The following is a 13,418-nucleotide window of genomic DNA, read 5'->3' as shown; positions in this document are numbered from 1 at the left end:
GAGTGACCGAGGTGGCTGAAGGTGAAGGCTATTGGAGATGGAACCCAGAACTAAGACCAGGGCAGTGGGGAGTAAGGGGTGGAGCGGAGGCATGAGCCACAGGGGCACAGTGATCCCCAGAACGCAGCCTTTCTTGGGGTATAAAAGGCTAGGATCCTGGAGGTGCCACACCCTTTGAACCTAGGTGACAGTGCAGACAACAGCTGGATGAGGATCCAGGAGCACAGGAGAGCACCTCATCTCTGGTGGGGTGGAGATGTGCAACCAGGAGGAGGCTGAGGGTGGGCCTCACAGACCAGGCAGGAGGGAGGGGGTGACAGGGGCCACAGGAGGGGAGGACAGTGCAGGAAGGAGGGGAGCAGGAAACAGAGGGTACAGAGGCTCCGGAGGAGTGGCAGGAAGGAGGCAGGAGGCTGCAGGCGGTTCTGGATGCGCTGATATCCTTGGCTCAGCTGCCAGACACTGGGGAGGACCCACCCACGGCTGGATGCAGGAACAAATTCAGGGGAGAAAAGCAGGCTCCAAACTTGCACAATTAAAATAAAACTTCTTAACCGAAATGGAAGAAACAACAACATCAACAACTGAAAATCCTTAACACTGGAGGCTACTGGGTAACGAAAGTCACTTGACTTTGTGGTTTTGGGACTTTTTCCACATCTTCTGTTCCAGGACCTTCTGTGGCACTTGGGGCGCAGTTGGTGTCCGGGAACGTGCACTGAGCAAACTGCTGAATAACTGAGAATAGGAACTGCTGATATTAAAGGGCCAAGACAAAGCGGGAAACACAAAATGGAACCAAGACTGTCTGTCCCGGCCTCCTCTGCCTTTCCCAAACCCGCCCCAATACTGCAACCCCCAATTTCCATGCTTTCTTGCAGTCGGGGGCCTGGCTGGCTCCTCCAGGCCAGCCCACGGCCAGGGACACGATGGCTCAGGCAGCAGGCCTGGCCTCTGCTCTGGCTGCACCAGGCTCCCAGGGAGGTGAGTTCACAGACGACCTTGGGTCCAGCGTAGGCATGGTCTCCTGGCAAGTGCTGTCAACTGCCACTTCCTGATTTCAGGTTCATAAAACCTGGCCACCAGAAGTCCACTGCCTCCCTGCCTGCAGGGAACACGCAGTGAGATACGGAGGCCAGGATGCCCCACCAGGGACCCTATAGGAAGGGAAGCCCACTGCCCAGGGGTGTCTGGAAGAGGCGAGGACGGGAGCTAAGTGTGCAGAGTGCTGGGAGCCAAGGGCTGGTGCTCCTTCCATGATGGCGAATCCTGAGCCTATTGGTCCCAGGCTACTTTAAGAACTAAGAGTGAAGGGTGACTTCCTGGAGGAGGGCACGTGTCAGGTGCCATGCACCTGCTTCTGAGGCCCAGCCTCTTGGAGTGTGCAGCTGGATGGGGGGGCAGGGGTGCAACTCAGGCTAAACGCCACCCCTGTCCCCTCCACTGCCCTTCCAGGGAGAAAACAGGGTGGGGCAGGGAGGCCCTGCAGGGCAACAGGCCCTGAAAGTGAGGGGTGACAACAAACAGGGCCCCGTCAGGGAGTGTGAGGCACAGTAATGAGCTCCCTGGAGCCTCATCCCAGGACCCAAGGGCTATCGCCACAGCAGTACCTGGAGGCAGAGTGCAATTAGCCAAGAGCACCCAGGTAGGCTGGGGACCTGAGCTACGGGAGACCAGCCTCCTGGCTCTGCAGCCTGGAAGACCACCCAGGCCGGTGTCCCAACCCCTCAAAGGAGGAAACTTCAGTCCTGCCCAAGGCGGCACAGCATCAAGACCAGGCCTCCTCCTGTGAGTCTCAGCCTCTTCCTCCAGCAGTAAAGATGGGGAGCTGCCACAGGGACCAAGGGCCAGACCTGGGGTAGGGCACACAGCGCTGAGCTCCTCCCATCTTGTCCGGCACCAGCCCACTCCTAGACCTGGAGGACTGCCAGCAAGGCCGGCGGTGGAGCTGCCTGTCAAAAGCTGGGTGGAACAATTCGGGGTGGACTTCCATTCCCAAAACTCTCCAGAGGCTCCTCTATGCTGGCTCCTGTGAGGCTCCAAGGGAAGATATAAGTTGGACCGGCTCTGTCTGTGGGGAGCTCACCTCAAGGGGGGAGACAGCAGATAAACAGGCAATTATAGGGCGGGTGGGAGGTGGGGGGCAGCCCCGTAGGATTCCCTTGTGCCACCTCCAGCCCCACATGAGTCCTCGCCTCGGGGTGCTGGGGCTCAGAGGCAGGGGGCCTGGTTCTGGACTCAAAGAAGCGGGCTGGAGGCTGCAGGGTGGAGACCAGACCTTCACCTAGAGAATCGGGCCAGGCCCCACAGGATCCCACGTGCTTTCTCCCAGCCTGGATGCCCCTGAATACCCAAATCTATAAGCTGAAGCAGTTGCCTTTGCTGAGGCCCTGCGAGCCCTAAAGCCAGCTGCCCTGACCACTGCAGGAGCCTTAGAGGCCAGGCCTCAGGGATGCCCACTGGGTGGCTGTGAGAGGCCACACCCTGTTCAGAAGACCTGAGAAAAGGGACCTGAGTCCCAGCCTTGGCCAAGGGCATAGCTCCCTCTGATGGCTGATGGATGCCTCAGAGGATGAAGAAAAACACACTATGCTCCTTGCACCCTGCTTGCATAGGAACACCCTACGATCCAGGAATATTCCTAACGCTGCATCCACCAAGCGTCACATCACACGAAGCACGGTAAGGACAGCATGTCAATCCACCTTCTGGCAAGGCCACTACTCTGATTCTGCAGAGGAATAACCTGAGGTCAGCTACAAAGCTTCCGACTGGTAAGGCTGGGGCTCAGATTGAGCCTGGGCGACTCAATGCCCCAGGCTCTAATAGCCCACCACCCACCCCTTCCTAGGGAGAGCAGGCAGAGCAAAGAAGGGAAAGAAACAACCACTGGAGCTTAATCCTGTGCTCAGCCCAGGTCTCCTCCACAATCCCTGTCTTAATTCACCAAGTTCGGCCTCCACTCCAGCCTCCCTGTTTTCCCCAAAAGGAAGCATTGGATTTGAGGGTCCCAATGCTAAGTGCTGCCATAAAAGAACCAGATGGCAAGACCAGAGTCCATTTGTTCCAACCCCAAACCTTTGGACGGCATGATGATGAACAAGCTGTAGAAGGTGATCAGGATGCTGGACCCGGGCCACCACCTTCCCCCCACCCTTGTGGCCCTCCCGGACTGGTCAAGAACATCAGCAGTGTAGAACCAGTCAAGAAGCATTGTCCAGACCACTCATGCTGAACAACTCGGAATAGCAAGGCCCAGAGAAGGATAGCAACAGCCCAAGTCACACAGCAGGTTACTGGCAGAGATGCCCTGAGCCCCGTCACAGCTGACTCCACACTGAAAATCATGCAGGAAGGTTCCATATGTCACAGGTATATATTCGGCTCCAGAGACACTAAGCACCCAACAGTGGGGAGGGGACACATCAGGATCCCCCTAGAGTTACACAGATGCTACCAGCACCTGCCTCTGGATCTTCAGCTGATGGTGGAGGGAAGGCAAATCTGACGCCCAGCCAGTGCTGAGGGGGCCCAAGGTCGCCCACCCGGCCCTGGAGCAGGCTTTCGGGAAGTCTCCAGCCACATCAGGGCTACACCTGCCTGGCAGTGAGGGCCGCAGGCTGCCTCAATGCCCCAGCAGCCCCATCCCCAGGCCTCACCTTCTGCCACAGCGACTCACGGGAGGCGAGTGAAGAGCAGGCTGCCACAAACCAGCAGTTGCCCACCTGTCCCTGGTGCAGATCGTGGGAGCTGATGCCATCCACAAAGAGGCGGGGGTCCTCGCAGATGTCCTACAGAGAGGGCAGGGAGAGCGTGAGGGCCCCAGGAGCACAGGATGCCCACCTGCTGCCAGCACAGAGGTTCCCCATTCCCCACACACTGGGGGTCTAACCTTGCAGACCACTCCCCAGACCCTGCCTCCCCAGTTCCTGGTTGGATGCCCTCTTCCTTCTCTGGCCCAGAGCGCGCTTCTGCCAATGGCATGATGATGAACAAGCTGTAGAAGGTGGTCAGGAGGCTGGACCCGGGCCACCACCTTCCTCCCATCCATGTGGCCCTCCCTCACCAGCCAGCCCTCATGGTGCCCTGGGGTGGGAAGGGGGAGGTGAGACAACACCAAAATGACAGCGATGAGCAGAGGGCGGGGCCTAGTGAGCAGAGGGCGGGGCCTAGTGAGCAGAGGGCGGGGCCTAGTGAGCAGAGGGCAGGGGCGTGGCTATCTGAGGGTGGGGAGGGGTGAACAGCGGATGGGGTGTGGCAACAGAGGGCATGGGTGGGGCGAGCTGATGCCCCTTCCGCTCTCATCTGATCCCCACACCCCTGAGGAGTATGGAGTTGCTCTTCCATTTCAGGAATGGAGGTCCACAGTAGCGCAGCAGCTTGTTAAAGGCATACCACACAAAATGCCCAAGTGGAACATAAAATCCTGCTGCTTTTCCCGTGGGACTGGCAGCCATGGCAGGGGGCCTACTCCCTAGGACATGCCAGGAAGCCAGGCCGGGCAGCCACTGGACAGGGAAGTGACTCACACAACCTGGTAACTGTGGGACCCAGCCCTTCCTAGTTCCTGGAAGCCCAGGGAAGCCGGCAGGGGGCCTCCACACCAGACCCTCCCACCAAGCTCACCCAGGGTTTTCCTTTAAGGCTCCCTGAGGCTGGGAAGTGGGAGGACCGTGGACTTTGACCTCAGACACAAGCTAAAAGGGTTCATTCCCCGGCTTCCCACAGCGGCTGACATCCCACTCCAGGCCTGAGGTGGGCAGCTGGTTAGTCCTCCGCAGGGTGACAGACAACCCCTGCCCGGAGCTGAGCCCCACCTACAGCCAGGGGCTGCCTGCATCACTTGTGGGCCAGATGGGCCAGGCTGTGGTGGGGCTGGGCACAAGAGGGGGTCTCTTCTACTGCCCATCCAGGCCTTGGCCAGCGCTGCATATGCAGCTGGCCAACCCAGGCCCCTCTTTTTCTCTCACCAGCACCTTGACTCCACAGAGCTGAAAGTGACTGTCCCCCAAGGGGTGAGATCAGGGAGACACTGATTCAGGTCTTCTATGTGCCACACAGCCTGCTACCACCATGATCAATCCTCACCGTAGCCCGGAGAGGGGAAATATGCCCATTTTACAGATGAAAAGTTGAACAACATGCCCTAGTCATACTGCAGGGGGGGGTGACAGCAGGTCACCTGCAAGTTTGCTCCTGAGCTCCATCCATCAATCACCACAGAGCTCCTGAGGCCCTACCACAGGTGGCCAGTAGATGGTAGCAGAACCAGGAAGATAGAACTCCAATTCCTGCTCCCTATTCATTAACTGTACAAGTTTGGGCCAGTAGCTCAACCTCTCTGTGCCTCCATTTCCTCACCTATGCAAAGGAGACAGACTGTTATTCCTGCAGGGCTGTTTAAGGCTCCCACAGATCTTAGTGGCGGAGATTTGGGCAGGTGGAAATGGACAAAGGGCCCCTCAGCTCCCATAAGGTGCTTGAGACTCCTCTGGTTTCCAGAGAAACCAGTATCACAGGACTGAGGAAAGGATCAACTCCCAGAGGACACGAGCGGCTCCTGAGACCCGACCCCTGATTCCAGTTGGAACCGCAGGGTGACCCAGAGCCAAGCAGCCAGGAGGCTTCCCCACAGCAGGTCTGGGTGCTTCATCTCAGGTCACAGGAGACCAAGGGAGGCAGCCTGCCCCATCCAGTCCCCAGGGCCTCTCAGCTGCCTTCCTATCTCGCCTCCCAGCCTGGTGATGACTCAGCATCTGCCTGAGGGCTGGAAGGAGGGAGGAGCTTCAATATCTGGAGGACCCCAGCCAGGGCAGGCCTGGGGGAGACCAGCACCGCAGGGCATGCCGGGAGGTGACTGTGAGGTGCCCTCCACTTCAGATGCTCCCAGCCTGTGGCAGACATGACTGCCCCATTCCATGGAGGAGGCTGAGCCCAGGAGGGGGCAGTGCCACCAAGGTCATGAGGAAAGTGACAAAACCAGGTGTGCTGGGCTCCCACCAGGGTTTTCTCCACTGATGCCCAATGCTGCTGGGCAGATCTGTGGGGCAGGCACGGCCACCCCAGCACAGGGCTCTGGACCCAGGCACCTCTCCAGCAAAGACCCGGCTCCCAGTCAGGCTTCCAGGGTTCCACTGCCCTGACTGCGCGAAAGCTGAGACCTGGGGCCATCAGACAGCCTGGAAGGGAGCACCTGAGGCCTGGGCCTGTTTCTCCTGCCTGGACAGGCTCAGGGTCCTCAGCTGTAACCTGCAGAAACCAAGTGAGTTTGGTGGCACTTGGAATTCAGAGACCATGTTGGGGCACCTGTAAAACAACCATCATAGAAATAGCTCTCAAGTTCCATGCACACACTGCAAGCCAGGCACTGCCCAAAGCAACCCTGCAAGACCAGTATTGCTAGCATCTCCTTTTATAGATGAGGCACAGAGAAGTTAGGTCACTTGCCCAGGACCACAGAGGAAGAGGTTAACTGAGACTCAAACTCAAAACTCAAAGTCTGGCTCTAGAAATTCCAGGTAGGCCAGGTTATGGGTGACAAAGCCACCCTTCTTTCACCTGTCCCCCTGCATCTGTTCTAAGCCCAGCTCAGGGGCCAGGGGATACCCAGACCATCACCCACCACCATGGGGCCAGGTTTCTCCAGATGGCATTTGTCCTTCCACCTTTCCTGGGTCGTCAGTTGGACATGTGCCATAGAGTGAGTCAGGGACGGTACCTGTCCACAGGGCCCTGTCTCCCTTGAGCAGGAGGAATGAGAGCCGAGCTGTATGTGAGCGGAGCTGTCACAGCCCGAGCCTGGAGGGATCACAGAGGCCACCATCAAACAGGCGTGGAGAGGGCCGATGGGAGGAGTGGCTCCAGAGACAAATGAGAACTCTGAATACTCCCCACAACAGGGGCCAGCTGGAGACAGAGGCCACTCTGACACAACCCCGCCAGGCCTGGCCTGTGCCCTCTTCCACCACTATCCATGCCTTGGGGTCTCCCCCTCCAGCCTGTGAGCTCTGCCCACCTCCAGGGTAAGCAGGGCCTAGCAGGTTCTGCTGGGGCTGTAAATAGCATTGGGAGGGCCAGTGCCAGGGTTGGAGGGGATCGGGCCTGCTGTGAGCCCTGGGCCAAGCCACGGGAGGGCTGGGGAGGCTCCTCTGGTCAACACACCTCTAGGGCACAGACTTCTGCACCTGTGGTCACCTCTCCCTCCTCTGTGGCTCCCAGCCTGTTGGACCGGCTGGACCAGATGCAGGCCGCAGCCCTCAGGCACCTCCCCCTGGCACAACAGGAAGTTCAGGTTCCCTGTCCTAGTGTACAAACAGGTGTGCACAGGCAGCAGGTCCACAAACACACCCACACTCACACCTACACACACACCCACACCCCCCCCACACACACACACACGAACACGAGCAGCACCTCTGGCCTCTGTTCCCTGACCTGTTCTCTGCCCACCTTCACCCAGGTCACCCTGCTCCAGAATTTAAGGTCACAGAAGGAACTGGCAACTGGGGACACTGGGAGGGGGACCTCTGCCTGGGACAGGAAAGGGCAGTGTTCTCGTGAGTCATGCTGTGTGACCTGCACCCTCTGCCCCAGGCTTACCTCCCCCACTGCTCCTGTCACCATTCCCATCCTTCAAGGCCACCTCCTTTAACAAGCTTTCCCCAGCTGCCCCGAACCTGTCCCGGTGCCAAGGGCAACGGCTCCTGGCTAGGGCAGAGGTCTGCCTGGCGCCTGGCCTCGAAGCAGACAGTCTGCTTGGGGACATTCAGGGGTCTACGGCTCAGCACAACAGAAGAGCAGAGGCCACCCCAGGAAATGGGCATGAGCCCCAGAGGGTGGGGATGGACAAGTTCTGGGGGGTTCCAAAGCTGACATCAGTTTGTAGGACCCCCACTTGTCCCACGATGTGTTCCACCAAGTGACCCCCAGAATGATTTCCCCGTGAGATAAGTAGAGTGATGGATGGGGGCACTCTGTCCCCACAGTGATGTCAGGTGGCCCCCTACCCAGCCCTGAGCCTGAGAGAGCTGGAAGGTGGCACTGTCCATACTCTTGGGTCTCCCCCGAGTTCCTAGGCCTTGCTGACAGTGCCCATCGCCTCTCCCTGACCAGCCTGTGAGGGATGTGAGGGAGGCCGGCAGGTGTTTACTGTACTGGAGAGAAAAACAAAAAACAATGAGCTGCAGCAGGGTTGGGCCTAAAGCAGGTGCCCTGGGTGGAGGGGGAAGAGGACAAGACCGGGTCCCACCTGCAGAGTCAATAAGAGGTGTCGCCCCAGGCAGGGAGGGTGGCTGAGGAGAACCTCTAAGAACCGAGGGCCACTGTCACCAACAACTTAGAGAAAAGGAGCCAGAAATGGGGTAGAAGTGAAGAAGGTTCCCTGGGCTGTGGAAGGAGCTGGGCCTCCCTATGAACAGCTGGGCTACAGGACCACAGACGCGCAGCTGCCCCGGGGCCAAGGTTCACTGGGCAGCGGTGAGAGCTACGGATCAGGAGCTGGGCCCGCCCGCGGAGGCTTGACTTCCTGCTCCACGGACCTCTGTCCAGCCATCCAGAAGTCCAGGGCCCAGGCGCTGCCCACTCACACTCTTTAAATCCACACAGTCAACGTCCCATCGTGTGGTCTCACTTCCGGGTCCTCTGTGGCTCCCCAGGGGTTCAGTCCTTCAGCTGCCTCTCCACAGACAGCTGAACCCCTACTGCAGCCTCGTGGACCCCCCCAGACACGTCCCTCAAGACCAAGGAGCACACGCTGTCACCCCTCCCACAGCACAGCAGCTCCGTCCCTGCTTGTCAGCCGGGCTGGAAGGGCCCAGGGAGGAAGGTGGTGAGGTGGACAGACAGGCAGGGCTCCTGGGCCCAGAGAGGGCAGAGACTCCCCCAGGTCACAGAGCCAGGCTGAGCCATAGCCTGCCCTACTTGCCCCAGCCAGGCCTCACCAGCCTCCTTCCGGGTCCCCAGGCCACACGCATCTTTAGTCTAGGTGACAGGCCCAGGGCAGGAAGAGGGCCAGGACAAGGGCAGCAAGCAAGGGTGGAGCAAGAAAAGGGCAGAGAGTGAGTGTCCACTCCTCCTCCCGGAACCAAAACCCTACAAAGGCCCTTTGAGGGTAGCCTCCTTCCCCACCCACTTGACAAAGAAAAATGACGTGGGAGGGTGGGCCACCAAAATTCTGTGACCAGGCTGAAGGCTCTGGGGAATTCCAGAGGATGAATGCAGGGGCCAGAGGACCAGGGACCCTTCACATGGTGTCACAGGAAGGTCCAGGGAGGCAGGACTCCAGGGCACTGGCCCACCCCTGCTAGTGACTCACTGGGTGATCCGGGGTTCAGGCCTCCCCTCCTGGCTTGTTCCCCTCACTCTCAAGGGTTCCAATCCAATCCAAAAGAGAGCACGAGGATTTGTGAGTTGAAAGGGGTTTCAGACCCTGCCTAGGAGAGGAGCTTGAACAATAAATTTAACTTTCCCCAAAAGTCCAAGACTTTGTAAAATGCAAACCTGATCCTGTCACTTGCTGCATAAGACCCTCAGAGCAAGGGCCAGCACCTCAGCCTGCACAAGGGCCTCACCCAGAGCCGTGGCCCGGTACACCACCCCCAGCCCTGGCCCAAGCCACCCTGGGCACCCAGGCCTGCCATTTCCACCTGCTTTGAGCCTTGGACACAGCTTCCTGCCTCTCCCCTGGCTGAGATGCCTTATCTGAGAACTGAGCAGGAGTCACAGTCTCCTCCCGGTCTAGTCCAGGTGGCAGGTAGAGCAGTCTTCCACTGAAGTCCCTTCTGTGGGACACACCTCACCATGTCACTAACATGGCCATGGGACCTGGGGAGGGGCCTGAACTATGATCTCTAGCAGTCTCTCCTTCACACCGGGCCCCCGGGGACACCCACTCTGCAAGGTCCTCTCCCCACTCAGCCTCCCACCCAGGAAGCAGAGCAGTCACCCCATGGGGCCACACTCCGGCCTCAGTCCTGAGGCCAGGACTGGGGGAGTGGCCGGGAGGTGCCAGAGTCCATCAGGACCAATATTGATGGAAAAGACTCCCAGTTAAAACAGCCAGGCCCTGTTTTAATCTCACAACAAGAAGCACAGGCTCTTACTTCTTACTGCCCTTATCCTTACTGATCAGTCATCATGATAAACGCTTTCATTTAGACAGGAACGGATGACTGCCAAACCATTAGGATGAGAATAATGAGGAAATCCCTTACACTTGATATCATTCTACATTTTACTAAACAAAGGCCACACCCACAGGCCAAAACAACCCTAGAGGGGAAGGCAGCCAGGCAGAGGTGACCGGTGCACTTTCCACCGTGGGCCTAGCTGGGCAGTGGTGGCTGCGGGGTTAGGGCCCATTCTCCTGGACCCCTGCCCAGGTCACATCACATAACAGGGGCTCAAAATAGGACCCTCTGCTCTCTGGGCAGTAGGTATCCCTGTGTCCCTGCAGACTCAGCCTGGGGTCTCTGGCCTGCTCGCCCAGCTCCATGGGGGCCAGACACTGACCTTGGGCCGCTTCCACCGGACAGTGGGCCCTGGGCTGCCCTTGTAGTAGAGCGAGTCATCAGTAGCGGGAAAGTGGGAGTCCTCAAAGAGCACCTTCTTCCGCAGACAGGCCCGCTTCAGAGACGAGTAGTTCTGATCTTCATAAGGCTTCACGCAGGAGAACATGGTGGCCGCTGCCCCAGGGGGAGGCAGAATACCTAGAGGACAAGAAGGCACAAAGGCCATCACTCATGGGGTACCTGGGACCCTGTCAGCACCAGCCCCATGTGCTGCCCTCAGCAGCCCCATGAAGTGGGCTTCACCACCCTCACCATCCAGGTAAGCCAAGGAGCTGAGGGCAGAGGCCACACAGCCGGCGTACGGTGTCCAATCTGCAATCTGGGCTCTCTCCTCTCAGATGCCTGGAGGGGATGCCAGGCCCACAGGCCACCAGTCAGGGCTCAGGGCCGGCCTGGCCACGCCCCCCTCCCTCCCTCTTTGTTTAACCAGCTTCCTTAGACCTTGGGGACCCAACAGACAAGTGGCCAACCCAGCCACTCCGGGCTAGCACCACACCCACAGGAGAGCAGCCTGGGTCTCATCCCCAGTTCTCCTTCCTCCCAACCCTCACCTCTAGCCAGGAAGGGCATGTTTCCTCCCTGCATCTGAGATGAGTAGCTCTGATCTACTGAGAATCAGTGTCTCTGTGGGGTGCAGGTTTCTGCCTTCACTCCCAGCCAGTGCCCTGCACCTCGCACCCCCACGCTGACCAAAAACAAGGAAGACTGGATGAGGCCAGGAAAAGCCTCCAGGAGGGAAGGAGAGGGCAGGAACAAGCAGCCGGCAGAGACTGTCACATCAGGTACACTGACAGGTGTTCAGAGACCAAGCACCTGAATGACTGTGCCACCTCTGCTAGCTGGACCCTCACACCCCATCAAGGCTGCGACAGTGCCACACCTTGAGGATCTCCTCCTCCTGGGCCTGCCCAGGGCAATGCTTGCAGCCCCATCAAGGTTCAAGCAAGTTTCCCAGCCTCACTTGGGAGAGGAGGAGGCTCGGGAGGTTGGCTTCCAAAACCATGTTGGAGAGGAAGATTGATGTAGGTGCAGAGGCCAGTTGCACCATTCACCTGTTGGGTGACCTTGAACAAGTCATGCAGCCTCTCTGAGCCCCCATTTTCTCATTTCTGCCATGGGAACAGTGCTGCTCGGATAACTGGAAGATGCCGCTATAATTAACCACAGGCTGGGAGAAGGCCGGGCAGGGGGAGCAGGAGGAGCAGGAGGGAGGGGCTCTGGGACGACCGTGTGTAAGACCCCTGCATGACAGTTTGAGTCTATTATTTGAAAACAGAGCTGGAGGGGGACCTTGTTGCCACGGTTCAGAAAGAGAGCCGAGGCTCAGGGATGCCACCTGTCCACGTCCCCCCTGCACTGCCTGGACTCCAGCCCAGTCTTCAGACTTCGGTGCCTCCACCTCGGCCTCACAACCCTGCCTCTCAGGAGCAAGGGCTGAGCAGGCAGGGCTCCCCACACACCCTGGAGGGAGCTGGGGCCTCACAGGAAGTGGACGATGAGGGGAAACAGGAAGGAAGGCATGAGACCAAGCAGAATGTGGTCTTGGAAGGGACAGCAGAACTCGGACACAGGACAGCTGGCTTGTTCCTTGTTCTGCACCAGCAGCTACTTTATCTTCCACGCCCACATCCCTACGGGGGCTGCTGTGTGACCTCAGGCCAACCATGTAACCTCTCTGTCTTCCCCTCTGTCCAGACAGGCCAATCACCCCGTGCCCTCTGGCCTACCCCCAGCCCCAGCCTTGGAGGCCAGGGGAGAAGACCTGGGAGAGCCTGAGAGGGCTCCGGCCCACAGGGACCCGGCGGTGTCATTACACTGTGGGTTCCCAGCAGCGCAGCTCAGGAAGCAATTTAAGCTGTAAGAGTTAGATGAGAGAAGCTGGAAGCAGAAGCCCAGAAACCAGCTTTTGCAGTTCCAGTATTTCAGAGCCCAGAGGGCCCAGAGAGGTGGAGTGGGTGGCCAAGGTCACACAGCAAAATTGGTGAGTGTTCTCCGGGCCTGCTCCCAGGGAAGAGAAGGGGAAAGTCTGGCCAGACAGGGCCCAGGAGAACGGGTGGGGCCTTGGGCTGAGATGCAGCTCCACTGCCCCTCCACCTCACCCTGAGGGCCAGGCTGATCCAGCGCTCCTTATGCTGGGTCTTCTGGGCCTTTGGGCTGACAGCCCTTCTGCTGCATCAGAACCCCGTCCCAGAGTCTATAGCATCTGACTCTGGGCGGCTCGAGGCATCATCGGAGCCAACTACTACCACTGCTTATCTCTGAAGCTGCAGACACCAGGAGAAGGGAAGCTGGCCTCTCAGCTGGCCGCTCTCTCTAGGCCTGAGCTCCGGGCCTGGCCCTTCCCATCCTCAAGCAAAATTACACAGTGTTCAGCCAGCCAGGGCCCAGGGGGGTTCAGGACATCTGAGCATCCCAGCTGCCCTGAGAGCCTGCCCTCTTCCCTTTCTCTTTCTCTCTCTCTTTCTCTCCCCTCCCTCCCTCCCTCTCTCTCTCTCTCTCTCTCTCTCTCTCTCTCTCTCTCTCTCTCTCTCTCTCTCTTTCTTTTTGGCACTTGGGATTCAACTCCGGGGCATTTTACCACTGAGCTGCACCCCAGCCCTTTTTACTTTGAGACAGGATTTCACTAAGTTGGCCAGGCTGGCCTCAAACTTGTGATCCTCTTGCCTCAGCCTCCCCAGTAGCTGGGACCATGGGAATGCACCACCCCACTTGGCTCCCTCTTCCCTTCCTCTGCCAATCCCACCCCACATCCTCCACTGGGGCCTGAGCTCCAGTGCAGTGGGTCCCTGCAGTCCCCCTAATGCTGCTCACCTCAAGCCTTTGCACAATTGGCCCCTTGCACAACCCAGC

The 13,418-nt window shown here is 58.8% G+C and overlaps 1 protein-coding gene across 2 annotated transcripts in view; it reads right to left on the bottom strand.

Annotated features, from left to right (window-relative positions):
- The window catches only part of Capn5 (calpain 5), a 55,177-nt gene that overhangs the window by 26,726 nt on the left and 15,033 nt on the right, over nt 1–13,418 (bottom strand). Inside the window, exons 2-3 of one of the 2 annotated variants that reach the window (XM_046442039.1) lie at nt 10,510–10,706; nt 3,660–3,791 (exon numbers count right to left, since the gene is read on the bottom strand). In XM_046442039.1, coding sequence (XP_046297995.1) covers nt 3,660–3,791; nt 10,510–10,674 — 297 coding nt within the window. In that variant the 5' untranslated portion in view covers nt 10,675–10,706. Of the gene's footprint in view, nt 1–3,659; nt 3,792–10,509; nt 10,707–13,418 lie in introns of those variants that run through there. The other variant, XM_046442040.2, reaches the window with a different exon arrangement.

Source organism: Marmota monax, unplaced genomic scaffold, assembly GCF_021218885.2.
Source record: "Marmota monax isolate L192 unplaced genomic scaffold, Marmota_monax_Labrador192_F-V1.1 WCK01_AAM20220418_F8-fsc00068, whole genome shotgun sequence".
Classification (NCBI taxonomy): domain Eukaryota; kingdom Metazoa; phylum Chordata; class Mammalia; order Rodentia; family Sciuridae; genus Marmota; species Marmota monax.
This window is presented reverse-complemented; position numbering and strand designations above follow the sequence as displayed.